This window comes from Numenius arquata, chromosome 9 (genome assembly GCF_964106895.1).
Source record: "Numenius arquata chromosome 9, bNumArq3.hap1.1, whole genome shotgun sequence".
Classification (NCBI taxonomy): domain Eukaryota; kingdom Metazoa; phylum Chordata; class Aves; order Charadriiformes; family Scolopacidae; genus Numenius; species Numenius arquata.
In genome coordinates this window covers 23,610,800-23,629,940 of record NC_133584.1, presented here as the reverse complement: position 1 = coordinate 23,629,940, position 19,141 = coordinate 23,610,800, and the positions used below count along the sequence as shown (strand labels likewise).

At 46.2% G+C, this 19,141-nt stretch overlaps 1 protein-coding gene across 4 annotated transcripts in view; it reads left to right on the top strand.

Annotated features, from left to right (window-relative positions):
- ST6GAL1 (ST6 beta-galactoside alpha-2,6-sialyltransferase 1) overlaps positions 1-18,498 on the top strand; it is a 49,432-nt gene extending 30,934 nt beyond the window's left edge. For 2 of the 4 annotated variants that reach the window (XM_074153348.1, XM_074153349.1), the window contains 5 exons: positions 2,797-2,924; positions 3,724-4,405; positions 8,193-8,290; positions 14,815-14,989; positions 16,997-18,491. In XM_074153348.1, the coding sequence (XP_074009449.1) occupies positions 3,748-4,405; positions 8,193-8,290; positions 14,815-14,989; positions 16,997-17,238 (1,173 nt within the window). In that variant the 5' untranslated portion in view covers positions 2,797-2,924; positions 3,724-3,747 and the 3' untranslated portion in view covers positions 17,239-18,491. Of the gene's footprint in view, positions 1-2,796; positions 2,925-3,723; positions 4,406-8,192; positions 8,291-13,523; positions 13,626-14,814; positions 14,990-16,996 lie in introns of all 4 variants that reach the window. The other 2 variants (XM_074153347.1, XM_074153346.1) reach the window with 2 other exon arrangements.
- The last annotated feature ends 643 nt before the right edge of the window (positions 18,499-19,141 follow it).

The following is a 19,141-nucleotide window of genomic DNA, read 5'->3' as shown; positions in this document are numbered from 1 at the left end:
ACTCAGGTGACACACGGAGATCAGGGTCACCTCTTAACCAAGGGGGTAGGGAGGACATAAAATGGACAATAATCAAGGAGGCGAGATACTGAAAAAGAGTCCCCTAGGGTGTATTTTAGCACACTGGAAGGAGATAGGAGGCTCACCGGGTGGCAGCATGGACAAGAAAACCTTAATTAAATATTGTAATCAATGGTGGCCCCTTTACAAGTTAGATGATCAGGAGAAATGGCCCTTTAATGGGACCCTTAATTACAATACTATATTACAATTAATGCTATTCCTTAGAAGGGAAGGAAAGTGGGATGAAGTCACATATGCGGACATGTTTTTCACCCTTCAGGACCACCCCAAATATCAGCAGGACTGTGGACTAGTGGCTCCACAAGACCCAATAGTGTAATAAGAAAGAAGAAAAAGGAAAGTTGAAGAAATGTTGCAGCAAGTGATATCCGGAGAGAGTTGAGGCTGGCAGAAAGCAGAGAAGCGTGGAGAGTGTTAAGACGGAAGGAAAGATAAGTGAGAGTTAGTAGCGGCGCTACAAGAGAGTAAAGGATTTGGAGATATGAGACCTAAAAGGCCTCTGAGAAGGGAAGGATACAGGTCCAGGCAAAGGGGGACTGATGGGGGACTGATGGGGACCTGGGGAATCTACCCTAGCGGATCCACTGGTTACTCTAAGGCTAGGAAAAAAGCAACAAGAAATAGAATTTTTGGTAGATACAGGAGCAACGTTCTCGGTCTTGAATCAAGCCCTGACCCCTATTGATACTGATTTTGTAACAGTAAAGGGAGCCACTGGCCAGAGTGAAAAGGCATATTTTCTCAAACCTCTTAGGTTCAAATTGGGAAAACAATTGGGGATACACAAATTCTTATATATGCCAAGCTCCCCGAAACCCCTGCTAGGGCAAGATTTATTAGTAAAACAACCAGAAAGGTTTAGTAGTATCGGGTAATCCCAGGGCAGGTGCTTCCATTAACCTCTTTTTTTTAACTGATGGAAGGCTCTGTCTGCTTCCTTATTCCACACAATATTCTTTGAGTTAGATTTTAATAACCTGTATAGCGGCTTTACCAAGAGTTTGTAGTTATATATCCAGAGACGACGCCATCCTGTCATATTCCACCTACACCTGGAAATCGCTCAGGAGAGACTTCTGAAGTCAAAACCATGGGAGAGCCCTCTAGGGTCTGGAGTGAAGAGCTCTGCTCTGCTGGGAAGCTGGGGCATCTCCCGTGGTGTGGAGGCTCTATCCTGCCCACACAGATGATCTTGGTTGAGTTTCCTGGAAGCCAGACCCTCACCTTGTGTAAAGAAGAATGGCATGAGTGAATAAAGTCAGCTTGGGGGCTGCACAAAGCGTGGTTGGAGGGAGGTGTCTCAGAGTTTTGTACTAAGCTGATGCTGGACAACTCTTATTTCGGTGCTTCTCTCTCTCTCGATTTGGAAAACATTGCTGTCCAAGTGTGGCTTGCCCGTGGAGCCTCTGACAGCACAGAGGCTGACTCAGTGGTGCTGTCCCCTTTAGCAAATGGCTTTTGCAGTCTCCCACCTTCTCGTGTCTCTCTGTCCCTGAAGGCAGCAAACAGACATGGAGTGGGCTGTCCCACCAGGGTCTCCAGCTGCGGAGGGGACGGGGGAGAGACAGGGGTGAGAGTGTCTTGCAGAGAGCACAGCACAAGAGGAACTGTAAACAGCATGGGGAACCTTGTATTGACTGCTCGCAGAAGAGCATGCAGCGATGTCCTGCATCCCCTCCTGATGTTCCCCCCCTTCCCCAGGCTGCTGTACCTCTGCGTCTGAAACCATACGGGCCAAAAAGACTTCAGCGTGTCTTTCTAGTGCTTCTTTCTCGAGCAAATGAAAAGTGAGATGGTCTGTCAAAGCAGGGGAGATTATTTCAATAAAAGCTAGAATTTACTAGTGCTTCTTGAATCCTCTTTGCTGTTGTTTAAGAACTGGAGGTAGAACAATGTTTGCTTTTTAATTGTGGGGTGCTCTGTAAGAAATCAAGTTGAGTTCCTTAATAGAGTTAAAATATAAGCAGTCAGCATTAGGATGCTTTAATAATTTAGTATTTAATCCTGTGAAGGGTAGTATTTGTAATTTAGCTTATGTAGCATTGTACTGACACAGAGTTCCTGCAAAAGCAAGCTACTTCTTAAATTGTATAATACTGTGAAATATCCCTTTTCCTGCTGCGTTTCCGTGGAAGAATGAAGCTGTAAAGTCTAAAATACATTTCACTATTTTGTGAGGGCCTGTGGGTTAAGATATGTGCTATAAAGCAACTTTTCATATGACTCACTTGCTCCAAAAAAGCAGGGAGTCTTCTCTGCCACTGCATTTGAGGAAGAGTGCATGAATCACCCAAGAATAGGCAGTAAGGTATTTCCCTAGGAAAAGTTAGCTTTTTCTTTTGTTTCCCCTGCTTGTTATGCTAAGCATCAGCATTGGGATTTTTCCTTCACTGTATTACTGGTGTATCCACTGCTCAGAGCCTTCTCCATGGAGAATGCTATCGGTCAGGTGGGAGCATAGAGCAGGCAGCCTGCAAACTGGTTCCTGCTTTAGCTGAGAGTGGATTTGAGGCTGAGAAGGAAGATGCCTATTTTGAGTGGGCCTTTAAGTATTTAAAAGGCTTATATGGTGTCAATGTGTTTGCTGGCCCTTCTATGCCTGGGTAGCAGCTTTTGTAGGATCGCAGGGCTTGTCTAAGGAGATGTGTGCTCATCCCCAGAACCACAAGGTTCTTCTGTAATAGTTTCTTGTTTTTCCCTCTCTTTTTGCAGGTGTTTCTTGAATGCTTCAGTGCATCACAGAACTGTCGTGTTTCGGGATATCCTGCTTAAACCCTTGGAAGAAAATCTGCCAACAGCCAAAAATGACTTGAGTTGGAGAGCTGCTGCTTTATCCCCAGGTAGTGTGCTGGTAGCTCAGTAACTTTGTGATACCACAGCTTAGCACAGATTGCTTTCAGCAAGTTGCTCAAGGAGAGAGTTGCCACTAGGGTCTCTCTAGGATGGCCAATGGTCTGCGTGTGTCTCCTGAGCAGTGCTGGGACACTGCTCCTGTGTTCTTGGAAGCATTCCGGAGCAGCCATATGGGGAAATGAGCAGCTTCCTGTCTTCTGTGGTCCAGTGTGCTGCTCATGAGGTGTTTGTGCCTCAACATATGTTTCCTACATCAGCCCGTTGTGCTGCCTAGGCTGACCTGCCCTACGAGCACTCCTCCTATTGAATTGCCCTCTTTTATAACATGATGGGAGCTGGAGGTGTCTGCTAATATGAGGTAGTGCAAAAGAGGACAGGCAGTGCTGTACAACAGGAAACAGGATCTGCCTTTGCTTTCTCCAGGGGTAACATCTCTACAGTAATGCTTGTCAAGTTGACTTACGAACCCAAACATGCCTCAAACCCTACTGTGGATTAATCGGCTCCCAGCAGCTGTTTAGCGAGGCTTCACATAGGGAGTGCACCCAGACCACTGCAGGATTGCAGAAATTTCCTGTGAAGTCACCAATTGTCCGTACCAGGCTGGCGAAACTCCCACTGTTCATGAATTCATAGCTCTGAGTTTTTTTCCACAATTAGATATCTCATTATGTGCTTCGTTAGTGTTCATGCCTATGAGGGCCCCTTGCCCACACACAGATCCATATTTATGTATATGCATGCCTGTGCATGCAGCCTTGACTGAGATGTGTTCCTCTCTCCCAGGACCAGCTGCCTGCCCAGTTTTTAATGTCCCAGTTGGATGCACCGTACACTATGGTTCACATCAATGTGCTGAAAAAATTCATGTGTGTTCTTGTGGTGATACTGGTAGCGCTGACGGTTTGCCTGTGGAGAGAGACAAGAAGAAGTTACTATGTTCCTTTCAAGACCGAGAGTGATGATTTGCAGGTTCACGGGACTTCAGAAAAATGGAACCCACTTAAATCACAGGGCCTTTTCCATGAAGCAGCCGGTGAATTGGGTCAGATACCCAAAAATTGGTTTAGTAACCACAACAAAGTAAAAGGCAGCACCTCTGGAACAGCCGAAAAGTCCAAGAAAGCAGCAGACTCTGTGAAGGTATGGAATAAAGACAGTTCATCCAGAAACCTCATACCCAGGCTGCAGAAGGTCAGAAAAAACTACCTGGCCATGAACAAGTACAATGTGACTTACAACGGAAAGAGGAACGCTGCTAAACTCAGCCCAGAGAAGCTGCTTTGCCAGCTACGGGACAGGGTGAACGTGACCATGATAGAGGGATCGGATGGTCCTTTTGATACCTCTGAATGGCAGCAGTACCTACCAGGGAAAAGCCTCAATGAAACAGTGGGCCGCCTGGGTCACTGTGCTGTTGTGTCCTCAGCAGGGTCTCTGAAGTCATCTCATCTGGGACAAGAGATTGGTTGGTATCTTTCTATTAGCATAAAGTTGGTATCTTTCAATTAACATTGTTTTATAAAAGTAACTTACTGTCATGCACTTAGCAGTAAGTCTCCACTGTGGTCGCAAAGGTGTTTAAAATAAGTTGAAATATTACCTTTAAACTTATTCTAAAGTTAGTGAACGTTGCAGCCTGGGAGGAACGGGAGTAATGATCAGATACGCCCTTCCTCTCTGAGCGTACACACTGCACGGTGTAGGCTGCCTTATGATGCCCTAGATCACAGTGCCTGTGAACCTTAGACTTTGGACAGATCGAAATGGGCAAGCCCCAGGGGACTGGAAGGGTTGGGTTGAGCTGAGATGACATGATGTATGTGCACTAGAGGGTAGAACTATACTGGATACCAGAGAGAGGTCTTGGTTCCTCAAGTGTTTGTTTCTTGAGAGGGTTTGGGGTGGGTTGAGTAATGCCAGTGTGTTCGTTGCACAGTCAACACTCAGAGAATTTTTCATTCAGAAAGACTTCTTCAGAGAAGAAGTAAAAGAAAATGCTGAAGGGGAAAAAACCCACTGGACACATCCCTGAGCAACCTACCGTAGTTGACCCAGCATTGAACAGAGGGCCTGGGCACAGGCAATCTTCAGAGGTCCTTTCCAACCTCAGTGATGCTGTAGCTCTTGCTCATGGCTTTCCAAAAGTGGTGGTGCTTCATTCTGAACCACAAGGCAGTGGCTGAGTTTGAGGGACCCAGAAAACCATGAGAAAACTTTACAGGGCTTTATTTTATCTCTTCTTTAGACAAAGTTTGGTGATGCTTTGCAAAGTCTTATCTGACCATATTTATCTGAGATTAACGCATTAATGAATAAATGCTGAAGTGTTGTTCTTGTACTGTGGATTATAAAGAAGCATGTTTTGATAGCAAAGCAGTTTGTGTCTTTAAGAAAGCAGCATGCAGGGGAAACCAGCTCTCCAGCCTTCAACTCAGCATTTTGTGCATGGCAGAAAGTTCTCCTGTGTCTGCAGTTCCCTGAGCTTCATTAGTTGTTGTTTGAGGCTCCGTTAAGATTCACACTTTGCTAAACTGCAGCTTCACTGAAGGGGGAAGTTTGAAAGCCTAGGAGTTTTCTCTGTGGTGGAAATTGTTTGCAGACTTCAGTGTGCTTGCAAGTTGTCTGTTGGATCAGCTCCCTTTGGCCTGCACTGAGATGCAAGTAGCCTTCATCCTCTGAAACCAGTAGGTGGATAGCTTTTAACCCATTATTCGTGGACAACTTGGGCAAAGCCTTCAGAATTATATTCCCTAGATGCTTGTGGGAGGGTCAGGGTTTTGTTCTGGTACTTGCTCAGCAGTTCACCCCTGAACTCCTCTGTGGTCCACAGGACAGGTGCTAGAATGAGGTTGAACAGTCTGAAGCACATTAAAATGCTATGAAAGATGCAATGAAAAAGACAGTGGTGGTATGAACCAGGATAGCATTGCTTCTTGGTAAAAATTACAGGGGGGAGATGGTTGATGTAATTGTTTCCACCTCTTTAGGAGTGTTTGATGCCAGGTGGGTCAAGACTTGGGAAGCCAATTCTGACTTTTCCTTGGAGTACCTGCCTTGGCTTATTTAGGTGCCTCCTGAAGTTCAGTAGCTAAAGGTTTCCACGGAAGTGACTTTCTGTTGAACACCCTCCCCTGACATAGCTGGCTTGTGTCCAAGGGTGTTTCTCGTAGACTCCAGCATACTTATAAAACCACTCGCTCTTCCATAAGGAGACCAACTCAAGAGCTTACGGCGTGTTGTAGTGCAGTCTGTGCAAGCGCTGGATTTGGGATTGGAGCAGCCAAAAAGTGCAACGGGCTGTGCTCTGGCTGCGGCACAGCTGAGAGGACTGAGAGGACGTCAGACATGGAAAGCCATTCCATTGTTCCTACGGCCGGTCGCTGAGCCTGTTCCCGAAACTGAAGCACCAGTTTGTTCCAGATCACAAGGGATGGATGCTGGAAAGGTCACTGGTTAATGAGCCCGAGGCAAATGCCGTTAACCCCTGCTGGTGTCCCTGGCTTGCGTTCATTGCGCCTGGGTCGCAGACTTTAACCTTTCTGTTAGTGATTCTGCAGTTTTGGACACTTGCAGGGTAAATATTCAAGGATTCAGGAGTATTCAGTATATTTATGTATGGCTTTTTTCCCAGTTTTGACCTGATGTATTTCCACGTAGGGAAAGCCATGGCTTCGTTGGAGAAAGGTGCTAACAAGGTACTACAGGCTTAAAATGAAGCATTTGCATAGATGAGCACAACAGATAGCTGAATTATTATTCCTTAAATGACCAGGAAATATTTGTTTTGTGTAATCACATTAGGGTATCAAATGAGCAATTAGTCAGTGTAAGGGAGGCTGGCAGAGCAGAACAGGAAGAAGCTTGTAAACAAGCTGCCCTTCTCTTGCTGGGCTCATGATGTTATTGGAGGTTATGAATTGCCAGCGAAAAATCTGATACGGGAAATACTGAGTGCAGCACAACCACCTGGAGACAGAGTGCTTCAGAGATTCAGCTACTCTGCCTGTGCAGTCATTAAACACCCTTTTTAAATGCAAATTTAGGGTGTTATAATGCTTGGTTGTCTGGCTGAAGTTATATGGGGAAATTATAACCCTGTACTCAATTGATGCAAGGCAGGATGTGGATCTGTAGTGGTAACTACAAAGTCGCTTCTCAATGTGGGCAAGTTTTTTCAGAAACATCACTTTTCTGGGGTTTGTGTGTTGCTTTGGAAGGGCTCTAAACAAGATCCACTTGTCTATGAGAATAAAGTAGCGAGAAACTAGTCTATTTGCCAGCGATTACTGATCCTCCAGCATTGGTTGTGAGAACAGCCCTGTTTTCAAGAAAATGGTCTGGAGAAGACCTGGTTCTGGACCAGGCAAGCTCTTCTGCCTTGGCTGGGGACTTGACAATTCCCCACAGACCCCGGCTGTAGCTGCCAGGAGCTGTGGAAGTGTGGCCTCAGCACGAAGGTAGGGAACTTGGTCCTGCTCCTCTAACTCAACACCTTTGATCGCATCAAAGGTTTCCTATCCAAATCTAGCCAGTGGAAACCGGGGTGACAGGCACAAATGCCCTCTGTGCTGCAGCAGCAGCCTGGGTCCATGGCATCACGGCAGCTTGGCCAGCTGTGCCAAGGCAGAGGAGGGTGCTGGAGGAATGCTGGGCTATCTTAAGAGATGATGCCAGCAGAGGAAAATGCAGTGAATCCCAAGGCATGGAACAAGCTGTGCCTGCTAAATGCACAGCAGTGGTTTTATTTCTGTAACGTGGGAGGTACGCTGGCAGGCTGAAGTCAGCTTTGCTTTCCACTGTGGTTATTATACATGGTTCTCAGGCTGGTCAACCTCCAGGCTGCAAGAGAGGATGCTGGCTCACTGTTATTTTCTAGTTCCATAGTTTGTGGCCAGCCACATGGTAAGTTAGTTCTCTATCGGTCTATCTCCTGACAAAGTGTTTGAAAGGAAGAAGAGGGAGAAGGGAGGAGATGCTGCACTCCTCCGTGCAAAGCAAGTGCTAGGGCTGCTCTCTCAGCTGGCCAGTGGATTGTAGTTTTAAAAAGTGGATTTTTAGAAGTGTGTTGGTCATGAAGTTAGACCAACAACTTTTTCCACAAAAAGTTGACTTGGTACTTATAGTTGTTAAGTGGAGAGCCAGGGAGTAGCCAGATTATATTAGAAATGCAGGTGAATAACCTATTACATGTCTCTTCTATCGCTCAAAAGCCAGTTGTTAGCTCATGGGTTTTCACTCTGTTTTGCGTTCAGACAGCCACGATGCCGTCTTGCGATTCAATGGAGCTCCTACCAGGGGATTTCAAGAAGATGTGGGGCAAAAGACAACAATTCGTCTTGTGAACTCCCAGGTAGGTCTGATGAACGTGGGCCGAAGGGGCCAAGCATGGCAGAGCTGCGTACCTCCCCTGTGCTGCCTGGGAGCTGAGCAGCAGCCTGAAATAATCTCATCCACAGGGCATCTGGGTTCATCTGCTGCTGGGGGGTCTTTAAAATGGAGTTGGGGAGAATAGGGCTTTCCATCCAATTTCTCCTGTCCCTAGCAGATAGCTGTAGGATGGGAATGTCTTTTGTCATAATGGAGGACAGTTGGTAAAATGAGATTGCTGTAATTAAACCAGTATGTGTTACTGTACCTACAGTAGCCTGCTTGCAATTTATGGCAGGCACAAGGTAATTTCACTTTTTTCTTGGCTCAAAGTGTCATTGTTAGTACAGGAAGGTCATCTGCACACTGGCTGCTGCCCTTTGGGAGGATGAGAAAGGGACGCTGGACCTCAGCTAATGCTGCTCTGCAAACAGAGGTGTGCCAGGAGACAAGATGTGCCTGCCCCAGTTCCAAGAACACAGGAAGTTTATTTGGCTTTTAATAAAAGAGCAGTACTTCTTTTCTGCCCAGCAATGCCACAGACTGTGTAGATAACACATTAACCAGGGCTGTTAAATGGCTGAAGACGTTGGCAAAGGACCTACCTTTAAAGCTGTAGCCTCCACACAGCCAGGAGAGAGTACAGACTCTGGTGGGTGAGTCAGAGGATCCAGGACCTCATTGCAGAGCATGGCAGAAAGTACCTTTAATGCAAGACATTGCTTACCCAGTTGAATTTTTCCCTGACTCTTTGAGAGCTCTTTCTATGTATGAGGCTATCCCTCTGCTAATTTTCTTTGGACTTCAGTGGGCTTTGAAGTAGACACTCGGTGGTTAGGACCATATCTAGCAATACGTTAGCAGGGTTAGTATGCCACCTGGTCAGGAGCAGAGCGAGACCTACCACGGAGATGGCTGCTGCTCCAGGTACCTCTCGGAGACTGCACCCTGCTTCCATATAGCTGTTACACTTTGTGTTTGTCCATTTCGGGGGGAGAAATTTTGAAGTGTAGATGTGTAGAGAGAAGAGGAAATCAAGAGTGGCATGTGCTGGTGAGAGAATGGAGGGGGACAGTAAAATACAAAATAGGCCAAGAGTCATCGGATGACAGACCTGGTGCCCTGTTGCAGCACAGTGTGCCAGCACCTCCTCACCCAGAAGAGGGGGAGGAGGCTGCAGGCACATGAAGACTGAGGGGGTAAGTGGGGGAGAAATGGGGGACTGAAGTATAACTTTTGTGCTCCAGACCCAAAAGGCAATTTTCTTTCCTTACCCCAAAGCTAAGGTCTATAGGCCTGAAGTTTTCTCATCTGCTCCTGTGGGGGGGGGTCCAGGGTGCTGCCATGTAACAAGGTTTGAAGTTTCTCAAAGCAGGAGCTTGGCCACTCTCTTCAAAGGCAAGACATGGATCCAGCTTGTAACTGGTTTCCGTAGTTCATTTTGTGTGTCTTCTGAAGTATGTTCTTGCTTCTTGTGCGAACGCTGTCGCTACCTCTTTCTGCTCGCGTTCTCCCCTCGCCGCCATGCTCTGTGTTGCTGCTTGCTGCATCTCGATTCCCCTGCGTTAAACCACCGGTCAGATGTGGGACAGTTTGTCCTTACTGAACCGGTCTGTTTTTAGCAGATGTATCGGGCTGCTGACATCTTTCTTCCGCTGCCCTGTTTGACCTCTCCATTTTTTCTATCTTTCTCTTCTGTGTGTTTTTTTATGATGTCAGATAGGTGTTATCACTTACGAAAACTTTCTCTGGAGGATGTGCTCTTTGCCAAACTTACTGTGATATGAGGTAATTTACTAGCAAAATGATACACGTGACCTGTGTGACACCAGGTTTATCTGCACAGGGAGGAGGGTAACCGTGTCATTGTATGGCTGTAATACAGCACTACTAACTCTTCATGTAGATGCTCGTATTTTGGACCAAGTGCAGTTATAGCCGTGTGGTTATAGTGCTGCTGCTCTCCATGCAGATCAGCCTGCAGCCGTGGGTGATGTTTTTCATTTGCCACCATCCCCTCTGAATGGAGACGCCAGCTAAGAAAATTTCAATTATAGGGAGAGCAAAACTGTTGCAGTTTTTGAGCCTGAAGTTAACTCAAAATACAGCATTGATCTAGCTGCTAAACAGGGCAAAAGACGGTCTCCTTGTGAACAGTGCAGGAGTCTCTCTGCTGGGGTTTCCAAGCCAAACAGGTCTAATTGCAGTCCCTGTTGTCTTCAGGGATCACTGGATTGGGAGAACTGGTTTTCTTCTGTGTTTTTATTTGCACTTTTAATGGTTTGGTGCTGTTCTAGTCATGACAATATCATTTTAACCTTCTTGTTAGTGGGTTTGCCTGATTACATTTTGTTTTCAGCTGCTTGCAGCCATCAGATACTGGCTGGACAAGCTGTAATTTGTCCTTGTTCTGGGTTTGGCTTTTCTTACATTGTTAGTGGTTGCTGGGAAAAGGGACAGGATTGTGGCTTGGCTGCCCTTATTTTGGCTCTTACTGTTCATCAGTCCTCGGTCTATTCCCAAAATGAAGGAAATGGGGTCTCCTGAATCTAATGTCAGAGCTAGTATTGAGTAGTGTCCCTTTGGCATGCGTGGCCAGTGGCCTTAAGCTGCTTAATAACTCTTTGAAGATATTTTTCTGTAATTTGCTGACCAGTCTGTAGCACATATCTGGGGATGGATGGTTTTAACAGTAGAAAGGGGTATCTTGTACATCTCTCTACATTAGGAAAGATTAATAGATTGATAGTGGGGGGGAGAAATTTGGACCCTCGTATCTGAGAATAGGCTTGTAGGTCCACAAGCTTGGTAATTGTTCCAAATGGAGAAATTCTTTAAGATCGACTTGCTTGTTTTCTTAGACCTCAGTTCATCAGTACTACTTCCTTTAATGGCATGTTTTCCTGCAGCCTCACGCAAAGCATCGATTTGCCCTGGGAAGGCAGTCACATCTTACAAAAAGATGGCTGAAGAGTGTGCGGGAGGAGCACCAATGTCGTTCTGTAGGACACGACTCCTTTCTGCAGAGCTGACCGAGGACCAGAGCACCTCATCCCTCCCAGCCCTTGTTTACAGTTCTCCTTGGCTGGCTTCACGCTGTCATGGAGAGAACTCTCTGCTTTGGCTGCGTTTGCTGTTACTGGCACTAACGAGTCTGCAGGGAGGAAGAGAAAGGAGATAGCACATCGGTGGAGTGGAGTAAGATTGTGATGGGAAAAGGGAGCATGTTTAGATTACAGGGCATTGACTGCGGTAGCAGGAGAGAAAAAACTCGTTTTGATACGGTCAATAGACGTACCAGGAGAGTAGGAACTCTGTGTGCAAGATACTTGCTAAACAGTGGATTGGCTAAAGAGCAAATTAACTAGGAAATCAATAGATCAGTTAACTAATTAGTATCAAAAAGCTGGGCAAGACAGATCAGTCCTGTAGCAATTTAAAGGAATTTAATTACTTAGAAAGAATCCGTCGATATTAAACAGAAAAAATAGATGCTAAAGGTATTTGGGGAGCCAATTCCTCCAGCAAACAGGTAAAGTGACCGATAGACAACTAGTGGTGCCAAGAGCCACCTCTGTGGTGAGGGGAAGGAAACAGCAAACACTTTGTGCCTGTGGGGGTGCTCCCCACCTGATTTCTTATCCCTTTGCTTTTGTGCCTGTCTCAGCTCTCGAGGGGTTTGTGTGCCTTTGCCAACTCACATGGCTTTGCTTGGCTGACCTTTGCTTTCCCTGATGCTCAATCTCTCTTGAAGCCTCCTTTCACGTGTTTCACATCAGAAAAGTTCCTGAAAGATTTCTAGCCTTTAAATAGAAACAATGATATGAAAATAAAGCGCCCATGTTCCTTGCCCTGTTCCTGTCCCTTTGCGGTGCTCCATCCCAGTAGTCCCTGGCAAAGGGGCTGGCTGGTGCCAGCTGCTGTGTCCTCTCCTCGCCTCTGGTGGCCATGCAGTGGAGGCAGAAGTTCACACCTGCAGCATTGCACGCTCCGGCTAACAAGTGGCCTAGATATTTTAGCTGCTATAAGGAAATGAAATGAGGCAGTACAGGCAGTCATGGCCAAAGCCTAATCCTGCAGAGTTAAGAGCAGATGTGAGGAAACCCTTTTTGCTTTTGGAACAATTCGCGTCTGGGCTGGCCAGAGCGTCCTTGTGCTCTGGCTATGGGGACAGCCAGGAAAGCAGCCTGCTGTTAGGGACAGCCAGGATACTCAAGGATAAATTGGCTAGCTCTTAATTAGATCCGTGGAGAAAATTAGGACAAATGGGAGCTGACTTTTATGATAATGCTTTTCTTCAGCAAATGTTTATGAGCTGTGTCAGCACGGGTTACGCCTTTGGGTGGGGAGGGCAGGAGATCAGTTTCTGTCTCATTTGATTCTGATGGTTTGCTTTTTGCCGCAGATCTGGGTTGCCCCTGGTTGTCATGAGCTCGTGTCCAGACTGTAGAGGGCAACTTCTCTTTGAACCACCTGGTTTTGTTCGCTTGGGAAAACCGCTGGTGGAACAGCCTCTCTTCACTGATCCTGTCTCTAACCTGTGTGCTTTGCTCTTGTGGTGCTTTCCTTCTCATTGGTGCTCTCACAAGATTCAAAGCTCCCTTGCCCGAGTTGCATCACCCTGCTCTGGAGAGGCGAGGTGGAGATCAGCGCCAGGGTCAGCTGGGGCGCTGGGGCCTCTTGTCTCTTGCACCGGTGCCCTCACCCCAAGTTGGCCCATTGCTGAGCCTGGGCTGCCCGAGTTCATGCTGCTTGGGAGAAACCACCCACATGCAGACTTTTTTAGCTTCAAGTTGAAGGTTCTTGATAAAGCAAACAGTGTGTTTGTGTTAGGCTCTTCCTGGACTGTCCTGGTGACTGGTGGCAGCAACCCGTGTTCCCACCTGCTTCTGGTAGTTGTAGCAATGGTATCCATCATACAAGCTGGGTCAATCTGCGGGTCCTGTCCTTATTTTATTATTGGAGATGTATAAAGGAAACCTTGTAAAGTGTAATGGCAGTTTTTCTTGTGACTCCACTAAATCCTGTGCTGCTAGATAGGACTGGAGTGGGCGTTGGAAGGGCATCACTGGGGGTTGTGTCCTTGCCTGCATGCAGTGTGCCATGCTCAATAACCAGCAGTGGGGTGGCTGTGGCTTTATCCAGATACGTTTCAATGCTTGGCTGTCTGCTAATTCTGACACTGTATATTATTGTATTTGTTGTTGTTATTCAAGCTTGTAACTGTTGAGGAGCAGCAGTTCCTGAGGGAAGCGCTGTATAACACTGGAATCTTAATTGTGTGGGATCCAGCACCATATCATGCAGAAATTCATGAGGTAAGCCTGAGTTTTCTGTAAATAAAATCAGATTCATATGCTTTGAAGTGCATCTGTTAACCCACTTCCTCCTAATGTGGGCAATCAGTCATTTTAAGGCCATTCTTGATTACCTCTGTGAAGGCCTTAGGCCAAGTGTAACAGGTCACCACCTTTACTTTCCCGTGGGTTGATGCTGCTGGGAGGAGGTCACTACTGGCTGCAGCAGTTGTCATCTCATCGGGGTATGATCTCTTCTTTCTGACAGTTGCTGTAGGATTTGCTGACAGTCAATGGTTGGATATCTCAAGCACTGGTCAGACATGAGATACACTTGATGCATTATGAACGGATTGGGAAACCCTCTGAAGATCTTGGCAAATCTCTTCTCTCTATGTCAGCTAGGCTTTCAATTGTGGGTGTTCCAATCCCTCTAGCATTCACTTTTCATTTTGAGTACAAAAGTACTTGATAAGTGATGAGCTTTGGAGGCTCAGGGTGAAAGCAGGTAGGAGTGAATAGTCTATTCTTTACTTTTATTTTATGCTCTGTCTGTAGCTGAGAGGTCTTTGCTTTCCTTTCTCTGGACTGCATTTCCTATTTTCTCAGTGATGTTTATTCTTGTGTCTAGTCCCACACTTCCAGGAGGCATGAAGGTACAGTATGTTTAAGAGTCTGTAAGACCAGGATGGGTTATTTTTAGCATAGGGAAAAAAAAAAAATATCTCAAGATGACTTTAAGAACACATAAGTCTTTCCTAAGTGTTTTATTGAAGGGGGAAGTTTTAGGATGCAAGTCAGCTCAGCTTGATTTAGGAGGCTGTGATGGGGACACTTGCCTGCAGAATAGGATGCTTTCTTCTCCAGCATGCAGAGGGGTCAGGGTCTGTGACATTTAAGGCAGACTTCTCAATATCATCTGCTATTGGGGGGTACAGAATGAATTTATACAAGATGGCTGATCTCATTTAATGGTCCTTCACTGCCAAAGAGAGGAGATTTGTGTTTTTTTTCTGCTCTGCTCACCGAGTCAAGTCACCACAGAGCCCCAAAGGGCAGATGAGGTGGGGGACAAGAGGGTGAGTGTGTGTAGGTATAGCAGGACCTTTTCCCCCTGGCAGCAGCAGGTTCACATATCCTCGTTTCCCATTGGTTATGGGAAATAGTGGGATAGAAATAAAGAGTCTGACTTCTTGTTTCTGTTTTGCAGTGGTACAGAAAACCAGACTACAACTTTTTTGAAACCTATAAATCATATCGTAGTATGCATCCAGAGCAGCCCTTCTATATCCTGAATCCAAAAATGCAGTGGCAACTCTGGGATATTCTGCAGGAGAATTCCTTGGAGCACATTCAGCCTAATCCACCGTCGTCAGGAATGCTTGGTAAGATAATTGCCCTCTAAACTTCTCGTTTGGTTTGCAGGAACTTTCCAGGATGTCTTTTTTCCACGACAACTACAGATTTATGGTGCTTATCAGACTTGCTTTTAAAGTGTTTGTCTTATGCCAAAATTTAAGCTTCCTGTCTTTAAAGCAGCAGCTCAGTTGTGTTAAAGTAAGCGGTTTGCAGCAGCACTCTGAGACAGCAATTACAAACATGGCCTGGTTCCACGTGGAAACAGGAGAGGAGATTGCAACATTGAGATGGTCTCTAGGATTTCTAGCTTCTAGTGCCAGAGCAGTTCCCACGGGGTGCGAGAGGAAGGATACGGCTCTTGCAGGCTCAGATCTTGTCAGGCAAATAAATCTGCTTACTGCAGATGAAATCTAAGTGCTCGCCTATTTTTAATATTTATAAAAATATATAAATATGGAAATATAGATATATGGTAAAAATATATAGCTAAAGACTCAATGCGGAGGGGTGGGGATGGTCAGGGTGAGTAGTTGTCCTGAAAAGTTCAGTGATATTCCCCCTTATTCAGCGTGCTAACATTTGTCTTGTGCATCAGCATGCTAAAACCAGCCTCTCGGCAAAGGGGCTCATTTTACATTCTGCTGTTGCAAAGCTTTTCCTTCTTATTGGAGAGCAGATCTCATGCTCAGCTGAACAAAAAGGAGTGAACTTCTCAGGAAGTTCACATGTATTTGGAGTCACGGCATAGATGTATGGTTTTGTTTGCCACGTGGATGTCCCACTGCTGTGCTTTAGCCCCTCCTCTGCTCCCACACTGCTCCCACCGTTGCAGACACAGACGCTCTTCTACACCCATGTAAACACAGTGAAGTTCTTATTTTTGCCAATCCAGTATCTAGTTTTCTCCCACAACCTTGCTCTTGCCCAGCACCTCTTTCAGCAATTGCAGGGGTATGTGCAGAACAGCTGTGTAACAGCATAGTCAATGACTTCAGCAGCAAAGTTGTTGTTAATTGGAAGTAAGGGCTTGGCAACAGGCACTGGGCCATGTCAGAGAGCAAATTCCACTCTAGCTTAACTTTAGGTCAAGTTACCTGCTTTGTTAAACAAGCCACCTCGCCAGACTCAGGGGCACAGACGAGTTCCAGTTTGCAGCTCTGGGTTTCCTGGAAGGCCTAAGTGTGAATGAAAATTGTAATTTGAAAAGGTGGATAAACGTGTTTAAAATGCACCTTAGTTAAACCAGTAGTTTCACGGATGGGTGGTTCTAATGTTTTGTAAACTCTGTTCCTCTGATCATGTGTGGTCCCTGATGTCTCGGATACTGCATGAGTTTTCTGTGATGTTACACATTGGCTCTATTTCCCTAGTAATAGCGAGAATATTTGCTGTTTCTTGCACTTGGAAGAAAAATAGCCAGAAATTACAGCTTACTTCTGATCTGGCCAGCGAGTTGACAGGTCTGTGCCCAGCACTGGCTTGACTGTCCTCAAGTGGTTTGTGTGGCTGTCGCAAGGCACAGGAGGGCAGCACTGCTCTGCTGTGGGGGAACTGGGGGAGCCCGAAGAGCCGAGGATGCTCAGTCTGCCTGAACCATCTCCAAACACAGGCGCTTTCCTATCCCCTGCGTTCACAAGGGGCAGGTGGGGAAAAGGTGAAGGTCTCATTGCTGCTTACCCAAGCAGGTTTGAGATGGGCTGTTTGGATCAGATAATTGGAGTGCACGGTTGGCAGGTGCCCAAGTTTCCATGAAGGTCACAGAGAATGATAGCGCTCTTAAAAATCAGCCTTTTGACATGGCTGTCGCTGTAAACAATCTGCTGTAATCAAGTTGATCGTAAGCTTTGCAAGAGAGGGCTTCAGAAAACAGCCCCATCTGGCCAGACTTGCTCTCTCCCCTTCTTGTCTGAACATTCAAAAAGAAAACCCTTCCCCATGGGGCTGGATGCTCCTTGCTGACCGCCTGTCTTACGGGAATGTTTAAGCGGTTCTCTGGTTTGACACAGGGGTATCTGCTTTCTTTCCCTCCCTAGGCATCGTGATCATGATGACGCTCTGTGATGAAGTGGATGTGTACGAATTTCTCCCTTCCAAACGGCAGACGGACATTTGCCACTATTACCAGAAGTTTCACGACCGTGCCTGTACCATGGGAGCTTACCACCCCCTCCTGTTTGAGAAAAACTTGGTGAAGCATATTAATCAGGGCACAGACGAGGACATCTATACTCACGGGAAAGTTACTTTGCCCGGTTTCCGAAACGTGCGTTGCTAACAGATCGGTTTTTAGTGTGTTTAGGAATTTTTCTTGCCTGTCAAAGCACTTTTTAAATCAGGGTTGTCAGATTTGTTAGGTCTAAGCACTGGTGTGTTTTTACAGCTCTTCCATGTTGCAACACTTGCTCTTAGGACTTTGTTGCCTAACTTTTCCCAACTGTAAGGGGATGTTAATACATTGCGGTACGTCCACACGGTATCTGCATGAGCCACTGCAATAAATTTACTCCTGGTGGAGCCAGGCTCATCAGCAGGTGGATATCTCTGTCTTCATCTCAACTGATCACGGTGTATGGGAGCTGCAGGAAATGCTTTCTAAGCAGAGATTGCACAAGTCAGGATCAAAACTGAATATAGTTTGTTTTGCTTCAAAGGGGTTATGACAACCAGCAACTTTGTTGATTGAGAAACAAGAAAAATAATTTAAAACTTGCTCCCACAGTCCTAGGAGCTCTTTGGAGCAGGGTTGATTTATGGAAACACTGTCAAAGCTGGGTACTGATAAGCTAAAGTCTTAGTCCAAAATATTTTATAAACAGTTTGTAAAATAACAATGGCAACTTCCTTTCAAATTGTATGACTTCTGAAATCATTCATGTGGCATTTTTGGCAAAGGAAGAGGGAGGCAATTCACATTTCAGTGATTCTTGCAAGACTTTTTAAAATTTTTACTTTTTTTTAAATTGCTTAAAATAAATTTTAGTGGACATTTAATTCTCCTGTACAGTGCTGTGCTTGGTACAGAAGAAGTCTTATTTCAAAAACGTTTTGGGGAAGATGCTCTGAGGCACAAATGGGAGAACTCACTGGAAGTCAGTACCTCTTTCCAGCTCTCTGCTGGTCTACCTTTGCAATTATTAGCAAATTATTTGCTGCTCATCTCTGGTGACAGAAATGCCACGTAGCCGCTGGCCAGATGAGTTCCAGTTCTCTGCAAGCTAACCCAGGTGATCTCTCAGTGGCTGTGGGCTTTCTGAATAGGTGAGGAGCAGATGCGTTGCCTCTGTGCTTCATGAGCGGTGGGGAGGGAGAGTGTGCTCTGCTTCTCATGCTGAAATGCAGGTAGAATTGAAGAGGACACCTTTTCCCTGCTCCAGGGGATGGTCCCTGGCAGCATGGTGGCAGTAGTATCTCTGCCATCTCTGTACGTTGGTGAGAACACCTTCCCTGTCCTCTTCCGTACTGTTGTGTTTCATGATGTCTGTAAAGAAAGCTTTTTCTTCTCCTGTTTTGAATAAATCCTGTGAAGTCATTGGCCTGTTCTTGGCTTGGTGAAACCAGCATAAATGTCGTTGCTTGGGGACTTGTACCAGCCTTGCACCAGCGCAGGCAGGGCTGAGAGGAGTTGCTCGCCCGCTCGTTTCAGTAAGCCCAGGGCTCTTGCCCCATCTGGGTGAGAGGGCTGCTGTGGGGCTGGCTTTTCCTGCACAGCCATCTGTTGGGATGGATCAGATCTGTCAGTGTTTGGAAATTGTATGTAATGTGATAGATACATGTAAAAAAATTCAGGTCCTTACACTGCTGCTCAGGGGCACTAGAACAAGAATGCAATGAAGCCCATCAGCCGTTGTGTCTTATTAAGTGTTCATTATCACTGTTAGGGGGGAGAGAGCTCACGGAGGAAAACCCAGCAGAGACTGTTTGGGAGAACTATAGCAAACCTCTCTCCATCTCTACTCTTAGTTTGTGGCTGTCCTGTCTCTCACCCTTGGCTCACGGGGTTGTCTGCTGCAGTGATTTGCCTTCTTAGTTGGGATTCGGATACCTTCTGCCTTTCTTCCTAGGCTGTCTCATTCGTTAATTCTTACAATGTTACTCTCCCTCCACCTCCCCTGTTGGGGTGACTGGACCAGCCACCCTCCACGGCTTGGGCTGTGTGATGGACGGATGGCACCTCGCTG